This window comes from Rosa rugosa, chromosome 1 (assembly GCF_958449725.1).
Source record: "Rosa rugosa chromosome 1, drRosRugo1.1, whole genome shotgun sequence".
Classification (NCBI taxonomy): Eukaryota; Viridiplantae; Streptophyta; class Magnoliopsida; order Rosales; family Rosaceae; genus Rosa; species Rosa rugosa.
The window spans coordinates 66,739,423-66,759,144 of record NC_084820.1 but is presented as its reverse complement, the minus strand read 5'-3'; the positions used below and the strand labels follow the sequence as shown (position 1 = coordinate 66,759,144).

General features: G+C 37.8%; 2 protein-coding genes across 2 annotated transcripts; one reads left to right on the top strand and one right to left on the bottom strand.

The window, feature by feature from the left end:
• Positions 1–5,029: 5,029 nt before the first annotated feature.
• LOC133726282 (transcription initiation factor TFIID subunit 8-like) lies at positions 5,030–7,036 on the top strand. Its single transcript, XM_062153791.1, has 2 exons — positions 5,030–5,285; positions 5,548–7,036. Exon 2 carries the CDS (start codon positions 5,673–5,675, stop codon positions 6,810–6,812), a length of 1,140 nt encoding a protein of 379 aa, XP_062009775.1. The 5' UTR covers positions 5,030–5,285; positions 5,548–5,672; the 3' UTR covers positions 6,813–7,036.
• Positions 7,037–8,002: 966 nt separating this feature from the next.
• On the bottom strand, positions 8,003–13,134 carry LOC133726281 (protein LONGIFOLIA 2-like). Its single transcript, XM_062153790.1, has 5 exons — positions 12,034–13,134; positions 11,690–11,745; positions 9,640–11,604; positions 9,403–9,553; positions 8,003–9,320 (listed from the first exon to the last, which is right to left on the bottom strand). The coding sequence occupies exons 1-5, from the start codon at positions 12,185–12,187 to the stop codon at positions 8,488–8,490; spliced, it is 3,159 nt and encodes a 1,052-aa protein (XP_062009774.1). The 5' UTR covers positions 12,188–13,134; the 3' UTR covers positions 8,003–8,487.
• Between the last annotated feature and the right edge of the window lie 6,588 nt (positions 13,135–19,722).

The following is a 19,722-nucleotide window of genomic DNA, read 5'->3' as shown; positions in this document are numbered from 1 at the left end:
TACTTACATATTCTGTGTGTGGTAGAGAATAGACACGTACGTAAGTCAATTGTATTCTTGTATCCCTCTTTATATACCTCCATATGTGAGAAGAATAGACATCAGAAAATTCATTCTGTCTTATTTGACTTATCTTTTCAGTCTTAATCCATTTCTTTTTATCAAAGCATCTTTTACTTTCTTTTTTTTCTCCCTACTGTTCTTCTCTTCCTTCTTCCTTCTTCCTTCTTCCTTCTTCCTTCACTGCTCAGTCTACTCTCTCTCTCTCTCTTCTGAATCTCCCCAGCACTGACCAATTGATTTAGTCTCAACTACGCTTTAAGCTCTCAATTATATGGCATAAATATGTAATCTTTCTCCTTCTATAACCTCAATTTTCAATAATCTCTACTTCAATGATCTCAGCTATGATTTCTGTTCTTCAATGTATTTCGTTCTTCATATCCTTGAATCCTTGATGGCCAATTTTCAATAATCTCTACTTTAATAAAAGAGAGGATCATCTGTTGAAAGAGACATTTCTGATCAACCCAATGACCATACATCTGGAATTAAGGTTACAAAAATTTGAAGCTATGATGTCCTGTAGAGATAGCCCAGAATGGGTTGGTAAAGCCATCAAGGGTGTGAAGAACAAATCACACGACTTGGTAGAGATAGCCCAGAATGGAGAATTAGTTGGTAAAGCCATCGATGAAAACTTCCTAGAAATCATTGAAGTAGAGATATGTAATCATGGAAGTAGAGCTCACCCCAACATACTCAATCTTATCTCTAATCATTTCGAAGTAGCATCATAATCAATCCAAGATTTCATCTTTTCTCCACTATTAAGCACCAAATTCAATGAAGAAACATTAACCAGTCACGGATACAAAGCTACCCACATTCACCTCTATATGATTCGCATTCAAATCATTCAGTTTGATTGATTTCAATGTAAATACCCATAAATCAATTCTCACCGTCAAGCTCAAACGACCCCTTGCCGAAGAACCTCGAGCCCAAATCGCCAAGAACCAAAACGACCACAATATCTAATTCGCCGTGATAGAGAAGATCAATTTGGACAAAAACGACGCCGGATTGCTGAGGCGTCACCCACTCCCAGATTTATTTATTTTTCCGAGGAAGGGCTAAACGGCTGCCACCAAAGTTCATGACTTCGATCTGCACACAGAACCAATGACGGCTCCCAGTCCAGAGACACGCAACCCCACCCACCATCCTTGTTCGCCCTCCGCCGTACCTCTCCGCAGACGTACCGGAATTAATATCTAATTCTTATCGGAATCGAGCTCGTTGATCATAGTCTCGACCTCTGGATATGGGATCGGATTTGGTTGCAGTGCTTCAGAGAAGGGGGAGATGGGTGCTCTTTTGCGGGTGCCCAGATTAAATTTGGATCCCAGAAGGAAAATAAATCGATTAAGACATGAAGAGACGAAAATACCCTTAAAAAATTGTCATCTGGCAAACTCCAGAACGGAGCTAACGACTTTAGGTATCAAAGTTCGGTTGGGGTAAGTACGTCAAGTACCGTTCTGAAGTTTTTCAAACTTGAGGTATGAAAATTTAGAATGACTAAAATGTCAGATACTATATAGGTCATTTTCCCTATATTTAATTAACAAGGAAGAAACAATTACGCTATACTAGCTACTTGTTATATGAAAAAGTTACAAGAAACTAAGCAAATTTTCAAAGAAACTCCAACAAGTATATATAGTAGAAATCACGTCAACCAATGATTGATTTATTTTTTTTTGTAGTTCATACATACATGGTTCAGCGCAACAAAATAATCAGCTTTACCAACGAAGGTTGGTTCAATTGGTATGAGTGTGCTTGTGGTTCAGTCTCAATCTAAGTTCAATCCCCGTTGCCAGCAATTCTGCGTTGGGTCACGCAATTTGTAAATCTCTTGCGAAATCCATATTTACGGGCTGTCGTGATAGGTACGTTTCCCACGTCAGTCCTTCAGGGTTGAGATTGCAGATCTGCCCTAGCGCGGAGATGTAAAATAGTCTTCCTTTTTTCAAAACTTTTTTTAACAAAAAAAAGAGGAAAAATAATAATAATCAACTTTGGATTTGTTTGGACCCAAAATGAACATTTTGGCCTGACAAGGCATGTGTTGGAGAAATTGAGCCAATGTCAGTGGCTCAAGCTATATATTGTCGACAAGCTCGAAATATATATTTAGAGGCTAAATAAAGTCTACTATGGAAGCATGAAAAGTTAACTTTAGCACATTTTCCTACTTCGGCTAGGAGAAACCGAACTAAACAAGGAAGGAGGGCCGACAGACTAACCGAACGAAATTCAAATGAGCTGAAACTTTCCAGATTAAATCTACAAATCCCAAGGATCATTTCTTATGAAGAGTGCCAGAGCTAGTTTTGAGTGGAAGGCCTTCAAACAATCAGTCCAATTTTCTACAGAAGCAAAACTGGACCTGTAAGAGGTCCAGCAGCATTTCCGGCCCAACCGCATGGAATAAAGCTCTGAAACTTTGTCATGATGATCTACACTCATAGTGGAACATTTTTTATGAAGAAGTCGAAGGCTCATTCTGAAGTCTTGTTGGAGAAATAATTGAAGGAATAAAGGGGCAGAAACTGACCTAAAACCAGCTTAATATTCACATGTTCATGTTTCCTACCCACATGAAGAAAGCTAGATGCTTTTTTTTTTTCCTTGGATATATTTTTCTACTACAATCTCTTTAATAGATCATCATCACTTCCATGTTTCTGCACCTTCATGCTTTGCTTTCATTCCATCATTTCTCTATCTTTTCCATATTTTACAAATCACTTTCATACTCCACTTTCATTATTTTTCTTCCACTCATCATTTCACTCTTCTTTTTCTTCCCTATATAAACACCTTCTCCTCTCATTCTAGACACACATTCACAACATCAAAACATCTCTAAGATGATCTAAGTTCTCTCTAGAGCAACCTCTCTAAGAGCAACTCCTCTCCTTCTCTTTCTCTTACCGGTGATCACACTCCTAGTCCTAGTCTTCTCAGAAGCCGACTTTCAGTGCCACCAAACCCTCTGTCAACGTACTTCGGTCCTAGTCTCCTCGAGAGCCGATTGTAGTACCACGACCAAACACCAACACCAAGACACATTCACAACATTCAACAACATCTCTAAGATGATCTAAGTTCTCTCTAGAGCAACCTCTCTAAGAGCAACTCCTCTCCTTCTCTTTCTCTTACCGGTGATCACACTCCTAGTCCTAGTCTTCTCAAAAGCCGACTTTCAGTGCCGCCAAACCCTCTGCAAACGTGCTTCGGTCCTAGTCTCCTCGGGAGCCGACGGTAGTGCCGCGACCACAACGGTTACAGAACCAGCCAAGCAAGGGTAACGCCCTAGCAACCCAGCCAAGCTAAAGTCACGCTTTAGCAAGATCTCAATACTTCCCGATGATTTCGCTCTGCTCAATCTGCAATATTAAGTATCGACTTGTGAACAAGAAGAAACTTCAGCAAAGTCCTCACCACGAGGCACAAAGAATCCCACGACGAGGTTGGTGCTCTCGTCGTCTACAATCGCTTGATAGAAGTCAGGTCAAGGGACACCCCCGACGACCGCACCCGAACGGTGCTGGCATGTCCGCGCAGAAAAGAGACTGTTGACCAGCTGCAACAAAATTGGAGCCAAACAGGATTATCTTCTTGAAATTGAGTAATAAGAGAGACAAAGAGGTAGAAGCTTGGTTTCATGGCTTCAAGCAATGCATACCATCCATCTTGAAGTTGAACAAGACTTTGCAATTCTTGTCAATTTGATTCAAAAAGAGAAAGATGCTCTCTATTAAGACTTTGGTTGTTATTTCACGAGTTTTTATCATAGGTAGTGTCTGAACGTTCTCAGACAACACAGAATGGTACCTGGACTTTTAAAATGATCAAATAAGTACCTGGACTTCTGAAATCACATCACTAAGGTTAGGGCTGTCAATGGGTCGTGTCGGGTTGGATCCATGTCGGGTCAATGTATTTGTCGTGTCGCAAGAGACATATCCAAACCCAACTCATTTAATAATCGTGTCAAAAATTTAAATTCAAACCCAACCTATTTATTAAACGGGTTACCCGTTTCTAACCTGCTTAACTCATTTAATAAATAGGTCGTGTCGTGTTAGACAAAATGACCCATTTAAGGTTTACAATGCGACCCATTTAACTAAAAAAAAACATAAATTGATTAAATTTGCTAAAAACTCTACAAGACGATGAATATAAATAATTCTATGTAACTCATAAATAATTAAATCCAATAATCATAAAGCAAAATATTTCAAATTGTCTAATCCTATGATCAATATTTCAAATTGTCTAATCCTATGAAATTAGAATTGCAATTAATTTTTATCGTTATGCTTTGTTTTTCTAGAATACTTTGTTGTATAATCACTTTTTTTTTTTGTGTTTCTTAATTTTACTTTTTAAAAAATAATTGCAATTCTGGGTTACTTTTTGAAAAACAATAAAAATTATTCGAGAAAACATGATGTTGGAAATTGGAATGTTGGTCCCATATTGTTATTATTTATCGAGAGACAATAATTAGAGGTAAAATTTATGGTAAGTTTCACATGAATAGTGTTGGGGGAAAGAGTTTGGAGGGAGAGTAAGATAGAAAGGAATGAAATGTGTTTGTCCATGTCAGATAGGTTATGACAGTCATTTCAGTGGCTAATTTGAGTAAAATGTCTGATTTACCCCTCCACTTAACGGAGGAATAACGAAATATACACGGAAGCACATTAATGATGTGGTTTTAAAAGTCCAGGTATCTATTTGATCACTTTGAAAATATATGTATCATTTTGTCCGGTCTGAGAAAATTCAGACCCCCACCTATGATAAAAACCCTTTATTTCACTATTTGCAGTATGTTACCTAGCAAAGTTTTAAAAAACCGACATGTCGTAAGAGTGGGGAGGCTCTATAGGGGACAGGTGTGCTGATCTCTCTTTCCTTCTTTCTGGTTCGTAACAAACAATCAAAATCAAAATCAAAATCAAAATCACAGTCTCCCATCTACAACTCAAACCCACCTTCGCTCTCTCTCTCGATCCAGTGGTTTTTCTAGGGTTTAAGCCCCCCCAACCCACCCAAGCTCAAATCTTTCCCCCTTTTTACTTTCCTTTCTGCTTCAATCATTCTCAATTCGGAACCGATTCGGAGTTTCGCGGACTCTCCCAGCTCAACTTTCTACTCTTCAATTGCTTCTGCTTAGATCCCAAACCCCAGACTCTCCGGTAAGCTTCCCGCTCTTTTCCTTTGTTCTTTAGCTTCTATTCCTCACTTTGCTTGGCCCAATTTTTTGTATTTTGAAATTTTGAACTCCGAAGTTGGAATCCTAGGGTTTGGTCGCTATAGAAATTTGGAAGCTCCCTTTAAGAAACTAGATCAAATTGTTGGATGAGATTCAGCTTAGTATAATTCAATCAATTTGGTTTTTCTTTGTTTCTGTTTAATAAAGATTGTGTTTTTGTTTTTTTTTTTCTTGCATTTTCTTAGGTTAGAAGCAGAGGGATAAGAGATATAGTTGATGGCGTGTTGTGGGTAAATGGTGTGGTTGTTTGATAGTTTTCGCTAGCAATGTTGTATTGAAGGTACCGCTTTCGTGATATGAGGGGTTGAATATGAGCGATGGGGGTGGGGAGAGTGGAAGAGAGCATGAGCAATTCAATAGAGCACTGAGAAAATCAAGCGGTGGTGGTGATGATTTTGCACGAGCTGTTTCTAAGATTGCAGTAGCGCAAGTATGTGAGATAGTGGGGTTTCAGACTTTCCAGTTGTCTGCTCTTGAAACACTTTCGGATGTTGCGGTTCAGTACATTCGTAACGTTGGAAAGACGGCACATTTATATGCAAATTTATCTGGCAGAACGGATTGTAATGTTTTTGATATCATTCAAGGGTTGGAAGATCTGAGCGTGGCTCAGGGGTTTGCAGGTGCTTCAGATATTAATCATTGTCTCGCAAGTTCAGGGACGGTTAAGGAAATTTCTCAGTATGTTGCCGAAACTGAGCATGTTCCATTTGCCTACTCTACTCCTCAATTCCCAGTTATTAAGGACCGGAAGCTGACTCCGAGTTTTTGGCAAAGCGGGGAAGAGACTCCTGGAGAGCATATACCTACTTGGTTGCCTCCATTTCCTGAACCACATACGTATTCCCAATCAACTACATGCAATGAGAGAGCCACAGAACCTGACAGTGCTATAGTTGAGCAGGAAAAACAACAGAGAAATGTGGAGCGGGCCCTGCTGAATTTTCAGCGTAGGCTAGTCTGTAATGGGATGGAAGGACCCTCTGTTGACCCTGGGGATGTTGAAAAGGCGAAACAAGCAAGAGAGAGTAACCCTTTTCTTGCTACACCTCTGCAATTTGGGGAGACAGAAGTATCTCAGGTTACTCTTCCAGCTAAACTGTCAATCGAAGCAACAGAGGAAAATCTTAAGGCTGAGAACCATGCCAAGGATAAATGTTCTTCAGTGCTGGAGACCTTTGCCCCAGCCATTGAAGCAATCAAGAACAAATCGTTTGAATTGGAGGAGGATCAAAAGATTCTTTCGAGCAGGAAACCCACTGTGCAATTTAAGATTGGGATGTCAAAGAAGTCCTTAGGTACTATGTTACATTCAGGGCCGCATAAGAAGGGTTTTGAGGAAGTGTGTCCCTGGTTCGGGAGAGAAAATGAAAAGGATGAAAAGAAAAGGAGGGCCGAAAAAATTCTGAAGAACTCCATGGAAAACTCACAGGAGCTTGCTCAGTTGTAAACTAGGTTGTTCGTTACTAAAATTTGTACACTTGTTTAGGAGACTGGTAGTGGAAGCTGGTTCACATATTGTTGTCTGCATACTAGACACTATAGAATGGATATTACAAAGTTCTGGAGGGAAATTTCCCACTTTAACAAGTTTTTGAGGTATGTCAATGTCAGTTTCTGTGATCAACCCAATTAATGATTCTTTCTAATTGAAATTCTATTCTTTCCTTGATATTTCTCCCAATGAGTGCACAAGTATTATAGCTATCCTGCTTGTTGCTTTGTTGCTTTATTTACATATAGTTGTTTACTAAACAAAATCAAACGTGTACAGTGTGCTAACTCTCTCATTGAACAGTAGTGTAACTCAAGATCCTGTTGTTCTAAAATGATATTAAAGGTTATGGATGAATCTTATCTACATCCAACTTGCATTGAATTGCTTTGTTAGTTTGATGTAGTATTTACTTAAAGAGACTATATTGCTGAACCTCATGGCTTCAACGGTTGACATAATTGTGTGTATAACATGAGATTCATAGTTTTTTTTTTTTTTTTAAAAAAGATATTTCTGCAGGAAAAAAGAAAAAAAACAGTTAGAATTTCTCTTTAGCAAAAACAATGCAAGCGAACCTTTTGCTTCATCTTCTTCATGGTAGATTATGTTTATATTATTGTAGAGATCACTTGAAATAGAAAGTTTGTTATCTGATAGTTTTTTTTTTTTTTTTCCTATTTTGGCATCGACCTCAATTTTGGTGAGTTTTCCATGGAGGGATGAAATTTTTTTGTAGTATTTGGTTTTTGCTTCCTGGTTGATTATAATCCCTCAATGATGGTATTACTACATAAGATTTTAAGAACTTTGTTAAGTGGTTGATAAGTATATGCTTAGAGGAAGAGTGAGAGGGAGTGTCTATTTCCCTGAGGATCTTGTAATGTTGGTCTGGTCCCAGAAACTTGGTACTTTTGCCCACTGTGTACCTCTCTATTGCAGCTGAGCATTATTCTATTAAACCATTTATATGCAAATTTCATCTTCGAACAAGTGAGGTTTGATATATGTGCCATCTATGTATTCTGATCTTAACAGATGATATGACTTTGTGTACTATTACCATAATACCCTGTTTATTGTTTAACTTATGTGTGTCAACTTTACTAAACTTTAACCCAATAGTTGTGATATTAGAGACAATAGAACCAAAAAACAGGAATGACTGTAAAATAAAATGCCCTTTCCTGTGAAAATGCCCCATAAACCTTTAACATAATATCAAAATGTAGTTCAAATTACAGATGTATCATTAGCCTCTATCAAAGATTTACATGTTAGAGAGGAGCTAAACGGTAACCCAGTAATTGTGATTAGAGAAGATAAACCAAAAGATAGTAATGGAAGTCAAATTAAAATGGTCCCTCCCCCCTCCCCCCTCCCCTTCTCTCACAACAAATTCTGCATGAGAATATATTCTATATTACCAAAGTCCGTATGCAGAGAATAATTGCCTACAATCACCCCTCACGGTTTGATCTATAAGTATCAACTGCTCAACATACAAAAACCAGAGCCTGAGTTTCACTGTTGCAATCAGTCCCACTCCCTTGGTCGATGTATGAAAGCTACTGACCAGATGCTTCTCAAACCATATTTCTTATACCATTCAGGTTTTTGAAAAACAATGTTACCAGAGCCCCTTCTTGGAAAACAGTTGCCTACAATGCCCACCAGACCAACCCGCATGGTCAACTGCATCACTGCTCACAATTTCAGTTATCAAGTCTTTAAAGATCAATCGCTCAACATCCAACACTACACTCGGAATTTCACCATCACACACTGTCCAATTCTGTGATTGATCCATGAAATTTTCCAACAAGATACTTGTCAAACTTTCATCTTCATCATCTAGGTTGCCATTCAAGTTGCTTCTTTGTAGCTGATCAACCTGGGAGCACAATTCTGTCAAAAGCTGCTGCCCTCTTGGTTTCCCTTCTGCCAGCTTGTTTGGTGAGAACCACTGCTTGAAAGAGTTCTCCACAACTAATTTTTGAACTAGGAATTCTTTAACAACATCGAACACTAGCTTTCTTTGAATTTTTTCCTCTGATTGGGACTGGAGAATCTTTTCACATCTCTTTCCATCATCCCAAGGCTCTATATCTGCCCTAATTTCTTCCAGTGCAAGGAACAAATTAGGGTTGATCAGGAGTTCGAATGTCTGGAGCTCAATGGTTGTCCACGCAGATTCGAGATACCTAAGAATTCCTGATGCTAGCAATATATCTGAAATGTACATGTGGTCTGGATTTGAGCGGTCACAGAGGAAAGTAATGGGCCCGAAGATGGGTTCTTCATGTGTGCTGCTCATATGTCGATGATTATGAATCAGGTGCTTCAGGTTCTCTAACCTTTTATGGTCAATCTCTGCACCAAGACTGGGCGTTGTACTGTTGGATATCAGACCTAGGTCCATCGGTCCATACTCTGCTTCATCCAGATTTTGCCCACCATCATCTACAGCAAGAAATTTGAGGAAATTCAATATATAGATATTTGTATTCTATATAATCAGGTGTCAAATGCACAAGAACTTCACCTTTAAAGGCATTTGATATCTTCTTCACAGGAGAAGGCGAGTCGTCCCTATAGAATGTAGAATCAAGAACGGAGATAGGACTTGGTTGTTCTAAGGAAGCTTTGCCACTTTCTGCTGTTAACCTATCATCACTCAACCCTACTGCTGGCCTCTGGATGAAAGAAAATAAAATAACCCGTTTATTAAGCAGAATAGCAGATTACTTGTTGGAACGAATGAGAGCCAGAACACGCTTACGTTTTGTTTTTGGCTGTGCTGCTTCATGCAAGTATCTCTAATCTTATCTGACTGATGAATGCTTGTGGCTTCTGTGTCTGCATGTGAGGCCAAGCTGCTGTTGCTTTCAGATTGCTGAGAAGTGGTATCATCTTGGTGACTCATAGCTCTTGTACTGGTGCTAGTCTCGCTCAGTTGGCAATTGCTTTGATGAAAACTGGGAGATTTTGGCCTGAGTTTTCTACCCGGGGTGCTTGCTTCTAGTGATTGCCTACTGTGTTGCCTTCTGGTCATGCTTGACTCTGATGATAGAGTGGTTGGAGGAGATTGCTTCTCCAATCCAAATCTTCTGTTTTGCAGTCTTGGGCTCGTGATGCTCCTACTTGGGCCCGGGGAATTTTCTTCACTCTGGGGCATCTTTGGTTTTTGTGCAGCTTTAGAAGTTCTTACATTAGAATTCTTATCAGTGGAGCGAAGGTGTCCATTGAAAGAATCACTAGTATGAATGTTTCTTGGAGTCAAATCTTTGGCTTTCCTGTCAAGCAATTCCTTTCTGTTGTCACCAGGGTTGCTAGTCTGAAGCCTCCGCGGACATGATCTGTTGTCCCTGGAGATCACTGTGGAAGCAGAGTTGTGTGTTTTCTCCATGAGTTTACCGGGTTTCATGATGATGATTGGTGATTTGTAACTCTTTGGGGATTTGGAACCCATGGCTGTGGCTGGAAGTGATGAGCTACGTTTTGTATTTCTCTTGCTTGCTGATATTGTGCTCTCAGACAAACCACTTTTGTTGCTTACTTGAGAGGCAAAATTTGAGGCTTCTTTTTTGTCCTCCGAGTTTTCCTTACTCTTCTGCATTGCTTCAAGTATCTGTTTAAGAGCTCGGAGGTCCTTTCCTGATTTCTTGAACTCTAGTTCTGCTAGTCTTTTCTCCATTTCACCATATACTGAAGGTGATGACTTTGGTGCTTTTGTAGGTTCTTCTTGACAGTTGAAAGTTGATTGAGGACCTTTGCTTCCATGTGGCTGCCTCCAAGGAGCTGTTTCTATTGGAAACTTGGAATTTGCGGTGGGCTGCATGACTGAATTGGCACTTCTCCTCTGGGGTGAGCTGAAGCCCTTCTGCATATTTCTTGGGGACCCAGACAAAACATCTTGCTTGGATTCATCTGTTTTTCTCAATGATCTGGACAAGGGATCAAATCTATCAGATGGACAGGTATTAATCAGCCTCAATGGAGTAACACTGGTTGACCCTGAATCTGAGAGATCCAATCCCATCAACTTTGCAACAACATTCGGTCTTTTAGAATTTCCGGGTTCTGGCTGCAGGTCAAGCATTTTGTCACAGTTCCCATTCTCCCTCTGCAGATCCTTGAAGAAATGATTTGATCTTGTTTCGGGGCTACAAGCTCTCCTAATGGAACGTTCTTTGCTGTCCAAGGAAAGCCTTGGGAGTTCTTTGAGTTTTGTTGTGGATTTCACTGTATCTCGTGATGCCCTTTCATCATAAGACAGCCTCCTTGCTTCTTTTGGCGCAAATCGCATGCAACCATCCTTCTCCTCGTTGGAATTTCGATGTGCTTCCCGAAGCTTGGCATGAACTTGAAATGACTCGCCACCAGAAACCCTTGGCTTGATGGGTTTTAGTGGTTGTGAAGGCCTTGGGGAGTCTATGTATTTCAATATATGACCTACTCCATCTTTTCCTCCAGGTCTGACTGAAATGCCACGGGCTTCTCTGTAGGTTGAGTCGAAGGATTGCTGACTTAAGGGCTTTGAAATATTCGGTTTGTTCATGGACAGGTCCCGAGTGTGTCTGTCATTGTAAATTGTTTGGCCAGACGAGGATTGTTCTTGCTGAGCTGCTTTGTTGTATTCAAGAGATGATGAGAAGCTAGATGAACAAGAAGATGAAGAAACAGTGGTTGTGGATGATTCTGTGGAGTTTCGTCTCTCTTTGACAGCCTTTTTTCGATTTTTATCCTGAAATTGCAAGTTGAATGTACTCAATGCCTCTGATCAAAACAAAACTAGATTACTAAGAAGTGATCATGTTCTGAATTCTTACTGTAGCTTTGGGCAGTGCTCTGCTTTTGGGATCTATTTCTTGGTTGCCATTCTCACCTGTAAAAAATCATTTATATATGTAAAAGAGCGCAAACACAACAAATTACAATCAACAGTTTCAAAAAAATGCAGAAGCAAATTTTACGCATATGAAACCACAAATGCAGATATTTTTTTTTTCCCCAAGTATTTGTTATGCTAAATCGTATGTTCTGTTCTCTGTAACTAGGAATGTGAAATAGAAATAGCTTATGGTAAACCATCAATGATCATACAGAATTGTTCAGCAAATTCTCTAGGTCCATTTTTGAAACTTTTACTAGAGTTCTTATGAGACAGAAATACCTGGAGGAAGTCTCTTGTGACTGTGGCCATTGATGCTCCGGCCGGAGAGGAAATGCCGGCGATCAAACAGCTGAAAAATCCCGCTCATGCACCCAAGTTGCTTATGGAGATCACGATTCTCATCTCTGAATGAATGAAACACCTTTGCAGACATCTTCACCTCCTCTGTTCTCTTCTGCTTTACAAGTTACAGCCTTCAAGTTTCCAAATGGGGAAGGACTTAATTTACTAGCTTCAAAAATTGTAGAAGACTCAAAAACCACGAACTTTTGATTGTGTGAAATGCTTAGTGGGTTCAAGCTTTCAGCTTTTGCTCAAGTCATCAGGACACTATTTTTGCAGCGAGTTACTTAAAGTCATAAAGAGTCATGCATTAATGCTTCTATGTATGACCTTCCAGCCAGAAAATTGAAAAACAGATATCTTTTTCCAGAATCTTGAGGAATACTGTAATACAAGATTGCTTCTTTTTGTCTTGGGAGTTTCTGAAAATGAAAACAAAAGAGGAGAGAAAGGAAGAAATATGAGAAAACAAACCAAACCCAGAATGTGTAGCTACTAGCTAGCTTGCTCTATCCTACCTATGAGAAATAAAAACAAATTCTTTTTGGGTTTCACAGAACAAGGCAGACAAAATCTTGCTGCAAAACCAAAAGGAACAAAAGAGGGACATTGGAATCAAGGGACCCAATATCCAACTCAAACCCCACCTTCTAATTCTGGCACAGAGGGTTGTTCTGCAAACCCCAAGAAGATATGTTTTTTTTTTTTTTTCTTTGGGGATTTTCTTTTTGGGTTTTCTCACTTCTTCTGCACAAAAGAATAAGAATGCTTTGTCCTTTGGCTCTCTCAAGCTACAGCCTAGATAGCACATAAGAGGGTCTGTGCTGCATTTATATATAATGCCAGTGCTTCTGAATATCAGTTTATGGAAAATCAGAGAATTGGTAATAGCCTTTTTTTTATAATGTGTGACCTAAGAGAGAGAGTTTCAGGACTAAATTAAGAGAGATGACACACTTTTCAAAATATAAACTTAAAAAAAAAAACAGTAAAGAGTTGAAGAAAGATGGGATTTGCCTCAAATATAGTATCAGAATTGAGATCTCAACCCCTTTTCTTATTAATTTCCTTACAGTTCAAGACTTTCTCTATTGAAAAGGAAAGTGTGTCATTTCTGTGTGGTGCTTGTAAAAAACAACGAGTCATTTACTGATAGAAAAGAACCAGGAAGAGAAGAATGAAGGCAAATTTAAGATGAGAATTGAAGGAGAGATGATGTGAATGGGTGGGTGGAAAATGTGGTTTGTTCATTATCTCCACTTCCATTCCATTCGATTCCATGTGGACAAAATTATGGGTGGGTCAGTGGGTCTGGAGCCTCTACATGGGCATGTGGCTATGTCAGGACTCAACAGGGTATAAGCAAGGAAGAAGAAATGACTAAGTGGATATATGGACTGGAAAGCCTGCACAAGTCTAAAGCCATTTTCCAACCATTCCCTACAGCCAAAGTTACCTATCTACCCTCCCCTAGATCCTCTTCTTCTGGTTGGGAAAGTCTTTTTTGATGCTCTGATGCCTCTGAAAGTCAGCATATAGGTTTTGGAATTAATAGGAGAAATCAACACTATTTCAAACTTGGAATCTTTTGGGTTGGTAACAATTTACATGCTTTACACCTAGCTCTTTTACATCCTTTAATACTTTTTATGTGGAAAGTTGGAAATCATTCAGTCATCTAAAATTTGTAGAATATATGATGAACAAATACAAGCTGAAACAATAATCATAGTCATCACCATTTTAATCATATAATTGAAGAAATGGATGAGGACAGTAGGAAATTTTCGTAAAAAGAATATGACCTCTCTTGATAAATAAAGAGTTTAACAGTCATTCACAGGAATCATATCTTTGAAATTCATATGGTATGACTTTTAAAAGATGGGGAATTGGTCATATTCTTGTCATGTACTATATACGGTTGAAGTGAGTTTTTTTTTTTTTTAGGAGATAATACCGGAGCATCTTCAGTACACGCCGGTGGTTAACTCTCTTTCCTGACCTATATCTCTGAATCTCTGTGTTGGTCAAAGTCGAATCTTTTTAACTTGCTGGCAATATATCACTTTGCCAGTGCTGCAAATCAGAACCCTATATGGCCCTTAATCACTTTTGTACGTGTAAGCAGCTGATCGATCATATAGAGATTTTCATTTTTCTGTTAAGATCATGCAAATCCTATATGGACCATGACAATACGTTTCCCAAATCGCCGTAGATAAAGCCACAGGTTTACAGAACCCTTTTTAAACAATGAGATCGTCCCCTTTGAAGCTTTCTGCAGATGGTCTGTTACAAAACTTCGTCGGTTAGATTGTCTTATATACATAGACTATGTATTGGATCCATAAATGTGGCTTTGCTTTATATTAATAGGCCGGTATGTTTTTTTGCGCAACTCATTCGTCAATGAAAATGAAAAATTCCAAAAGAGAAAACGTAATATGCAATCGATCACTAATTGCTAATGCGTCTACTATACTACTGCATATATGAATACAACCTTATCTTAACAAATGTGCTCTGCAATAAATATTGTTCATCGATGCATGAAATTAATGTTTGCCTAATCGATTATTATTGCCTCTAGTACAGTACCTTGATCAGAAAAGACAGCTAGCTACGGTTCTGCTGTCTCTTTGCCATTCTGAAGCGAATACAATCATTATAAAGCCATCGGATCTGTTCTATAAATTTGCACACATTCATAATCAATATTCGAATTGTATCACTCATGAGTCATGAGCAGTACCTTTCCTCAACGTTCATATATAGTAACTAGCTCCATATACTAAGAAAGATTGATATATATATGTAGTACTCCAGAGTCCAAGACCTAGCTAGTGTTTGAGCATCTAGGATTAATATTTCTTCGATAAGTAATTATCTAATACCCAAAAAAGTTAAACCCTTAGTGAAGGAAGAATGCGTACTAAGAATTGACAAGAGACTGAAAACCTGCTCTCTCCATATATGTAGTACAAATCAAATAATTATAACTGGGGTGGTCCTGATCATAATATTATAGCTATTCAAGGATAGTTTATAGGTTTTGTTTTGGTCGATCTCCAGGAAGACAATGAGTGGTTAATGACACTATCCTTATAAATGCTATCACGATATGATCGACATTGTGGTTGCTCTGTCATTTAATGGCTCAGATTGTGAAGTTACGAGATTTAGATCATTGTTTAAGACAAAACTCATTCTCAAACCTAAACCTGATGGTGATTAATCATTTTAACTTAAGTCGCATTCATCATGATATATAGTCTCCATTTGGTGCACGTGATTTGCTTCAACTATAATAGATCTAAACCTATTATTGACCCACTAAATACTGGCAAATTATCAACAATTGAGTTTAGAGTTTTGTCGAAATCAAAACACAAAAAATATATGTATATACATTCTCATCTTCAAGATTATCATAATTTGAAACGTTTTAGATTTTTCAACCGTTTGCTTGGATGAAAACATCAAATACATGCAATACAATAGGAACATGATCAAAATTCTGCTCGTTTAATTTAGGGCTAAATACTAGTTAGTACCCTGTGGTTTAGGTCCAAAATCAATTCAGTCCCTGGACTTCTAATTTCATCAAAAACACCCCTGCATTTTCAATTTTGATCTAATAGGTCCAATTCGTTAATATTCTGTTATGGGTTCAAGTTATAGTTGGATTATTTGTTGAAAAACTAATTATTTTTAATAGTAGGACTCACTCCTAAATTGACTATGCAGACCACCTCGACACCACATCATAAAACATAGGCTATATATGAGCCACATTAACAAGTTAAATAACTCAATTGTCGGAAAACTAACAAATTGGACCTATTAGATCAAAATTGAAAGTGCAGGGGTGTTTTTGATGAAATTAGAAGTTCAGGGACTGAATTGATTTTGGACCTAAACCACAGGGTAGTAATTTGTATTTAGCCCTTTAATTTAATTTATAATTGTTCACTATTTTACAAGGCATCCTCCTTTTGTTCCTTCCTTCCTAAATCCTAATGCATGATACTCACATATAGGATCTAATATGCAGAGACCTAGCTAACCTTTTGGGGTATCAGACCAGAAAAAAAAAAAAAAAACCTTTTGGGGTATAAAATGCACGTCTCTCTATCAATCCCCTTTTATGCTTCTCATCCTTTTGGAGTCTCGGACAAAAAAGAACTACTTTATCCATTTTAAGACGTATCTCTGAATTCAGTCATTCATATTCAACATGATATTGTTACGTGCAAAGTAGGGTGCAAAGTGAGAAATGATCCCGCTATATTATTATCTGCATTCTATAATGTTTATGGAAAGAGCCTTGTGGAAGCAATTCATCCTTTTTCAGACACCTTCATGTATAAGCATAGACCTTTTAATTGCAATTTGCCCAGAGAATATTACTATTCTTGTAATCTAAGAAAAATAATACACAACCACACTGCACACATATAAATCCGAGTGATTATAAATGAAAGATGAATTGTATTTGTATCCATTTTTAAGTATATTAACTAGCTCCAAAGGAAGAGTACGTGAAGGAATCTGAAGATCCTAAACCATATCATGCATTTACTCAGAGATTCATCGATCATGTTCAAATGGAAACTACTCATAGAGAATAAAATGTGAAGCAGTAATTGTTTAAGTTTGGTACTTCGGGAAATGAGGTTCGTAGCTAGTTTTGCTTGGGAATGTGAGCTAGCATTTTTAAATTTGTGTTTAAAATTAATTATATATGGATCTCTATCTATTAATTTAAATGTATATTTCGTCTGGATGATGCAATCTCCGATCATATGAAAAGAGGGTGTGATTGTGATAGTCTGCTAAAGAATGGATTGATAATTGGAATTGAACAAGGGGAGTGGGGTGCAGGGCACATGCAAAAAAGTGAGCACCACATGAGGATTGTCATTAGCTTTTTAGCTTAGCTTCAATTGTTGGGGACCACCTAAGCATCTCCATCACAATCCTAAACTAGGTTCCAAGAAGAAGCACCACCACCATGATTGCCACATGATATCTCCATATACAAGCCCACAAAATTCCCCACCATATTCATAACCCTACTTCCAAAACTTATCGTACCTTTTTATATCTGGTATTACAGTCCTTATATTATTTTCTTCAAAATATCGAGTGTAATGTATTGAAATAAAATATGTGATGATAAAGTTTATATTATTTTCTTTTCAATAAATTTTTCTCGTGCGGTCGGGATTTAACAAAAAAAATAAGACATATATAAATATATATATAGTGATAAAAATTAAAATTCAACTTTCAATACCATTTGATCTAGTGACATAAGTCTCTTATTTATAAGTTGAAGGTCGTGAGTTTGAATCATAATAGACTAGTTGTTTTATATAAATTTATTTGATAAAAAAAAATTGAACGTTCTTATAATGAATTTAAAGTTAATTTTTAGTTATTATATAATATTTAAGTAAGAGAATACAATATATAAACAAAATTTTGTTTTGCCAATCACCGCATGCACAAGTAATAGTTTTTCATTGATGAATCATACGTACAAGAGGATTAAGAGTTTTGCAAAGTCAACAAAAGGGGGATAATAATATCCCAATAATTTTATACAAATGTACAAATAAACTACTATACATGCACAGAATCACAGAGAGATATGGATATTTAAACAGGTTGTAGCCTTGTGGAGTAGGCTCCTCTTCACATTCTGAGGAATTTCATGGAGGACCCAAAATGTGACCATTAAACAAGGTGTGTAACAGTATATGAATACAAGATAGTTCCACGTTAGAGGGTTTATTTCAATATTATGGCTAATCCAAGTCAATGTACCATATGCACCTTATCCCTAATACAGTGTGGAAATGAGAGCCTTGACATCTCACATGCAGATCTAAACTTGGGGTGTAAGAAAACTAAACCAAAGAGCCTCAATCTGAAAACTCTGTTAACTAACTCTCCATGTCCATATGAAGTAGTTTAACTAAGCGAGTAATATTCACATCCTAATTAGTTTAAGGGATGACAAAAGTTGAACTCTTCTTAAGGAGTGTTTTACCATTAGATCTATCGACATATTGACGATATTCATATGTATAGCGTTATATTTTGATGCTTTAACTTGAACCGCTTTTGTTTAAAAGCACTTGCATATAAATGATATGTTTCATGTACTAATACTTAATTACTGCAATAAGAACTGCTCTAATACACCACGTAAGAGATTATTTATAGTACGTGTTTTCAGCCAGTACTATGTTTTGCACCCTTTGAGCGCCAGAAGTAAACCTTCTATATTATGATAATTGATTAACCGTGAAAATTAAGAGAGCGCACACACCAAAAACAACATACTGTAGAATTCGCCTGGCAAAGTACTTTCAACTATTTCGAATTTTCGATCGAGCGCTACCAACATCGGTTCTAATTATCCGAACTGTTTTGGCTGGCTTAAGCATTTGGAGCAACATTGTAATTAAGCCTAAACAGGTGTCACGTGTACTAAGATTACTTGGTTGTTTATAAAATTGGCACTTGCATGGCCATGGCAAAAAGTCAAGAACAAAAACATCCAACGAGTTTGCCAGGTAATTGGGATCTAGAAGTCGACTGTATCACATGCCACTTCTGATACAAGTTTGATTATAACCCTCTTCCAGTTCCAGCTCCATTTCAACATTTGACGATTTCTAACTGGTTCAAACTCTTTAAACAATTAGTGGCAATGAAAAATTTGCACACAAGCTTCTGAGGAAGATGCTTAGGTTTTCATGGACCACCTTCTAATCTCTGCAATTTGCCATTGCAGCCCCAACCTCGTCTTGTTTCTCTGTCTTTTGGGTGGGTTTGCATGGACCCATATGTTGTTTTCTGTCCCTGTTTGTCATCATATGATCTCTCAGAGGGTTCCATAACGATTTTGTGAACCATCATGTCAGTACCTTTGAAATTGGGTTCCAATTTCACAGTACGTTATGTATGATCTTTTGTACAATAATTGCTCTACAATTCACAGTACATCGATATGTTTAGATTTCTTCGAAAATCATATAACTTACGGAAATGACACTAATATTCAACGGTCATACATCTTTTACTTAAAACTTTATCTCAAAACATTAGTGTTAAACGAGAATTTTTTAAGTCTAGACTTCTACAATCAAACTGAATCAGATTCAACGGCTGATGTTTTTTTTAATCAAACACCATCTCAAAATATGTAACGAGAGTCTAAAATTGATTATTTTAGAATTTAGAGCAATATTTGATGCATTTCCTTGAAATCCTATTTGCAGTTTATCCTTTAGATAAGTTTGGAGAAGAAGTCTGGGAATCATGGGATTTATGAATTACGTGGAAGAGGAATGGGCACTGGACCATATAATGGTCGAAGGGTCAAGTGTCAACACCATATCCCAGTAATATTGTGAGGAAGAGGAACAGGCATGGCATCACAAAGTCATGAGTGTTGGGCACAAGTTGTGGTCAGCACCACCGGGCAGAGAGCTTTTGTCAAAAAGTTTAGGTAGGGGTGAAGAAAACACATTGGCATAGTACTATGCCAGTTTCAATGAACAATTGGAGCAGACAATGACACTCCAGTGTACAGCCGGCTGCTGTTTA

Coding starts and splice junctions, on each gene's coding strand:
- LOC133726282 (XM_062153791.1), top strand. CDS start 5,673: ATGAGCGATGGGGGTGGGGAGAGTGGAAGAGAGCATGAGCAATTCAAT.
- LOC133726281 (XM_062153790.1), bottom strand. CDS start 12,187: ATGTCTGCAAAGGTGTTTCATTCATTCAGAGATGAGAATCGTGATCTC. Junction 11,605..11,689: donor GAGCACTGCCCAAAGCTACA/GTAAGAATTCAG, acceptor TTGCAATTTCAG/GATAAAAATCGAAAAAAGGC. Junction 9,554..9,639: donor AGCACAGCCAAAAACAAAAC/GTAAGCGTGTTC, acceptor TCTTTCATCCAG/AGGCCAGCAGTAGGGTTGAG.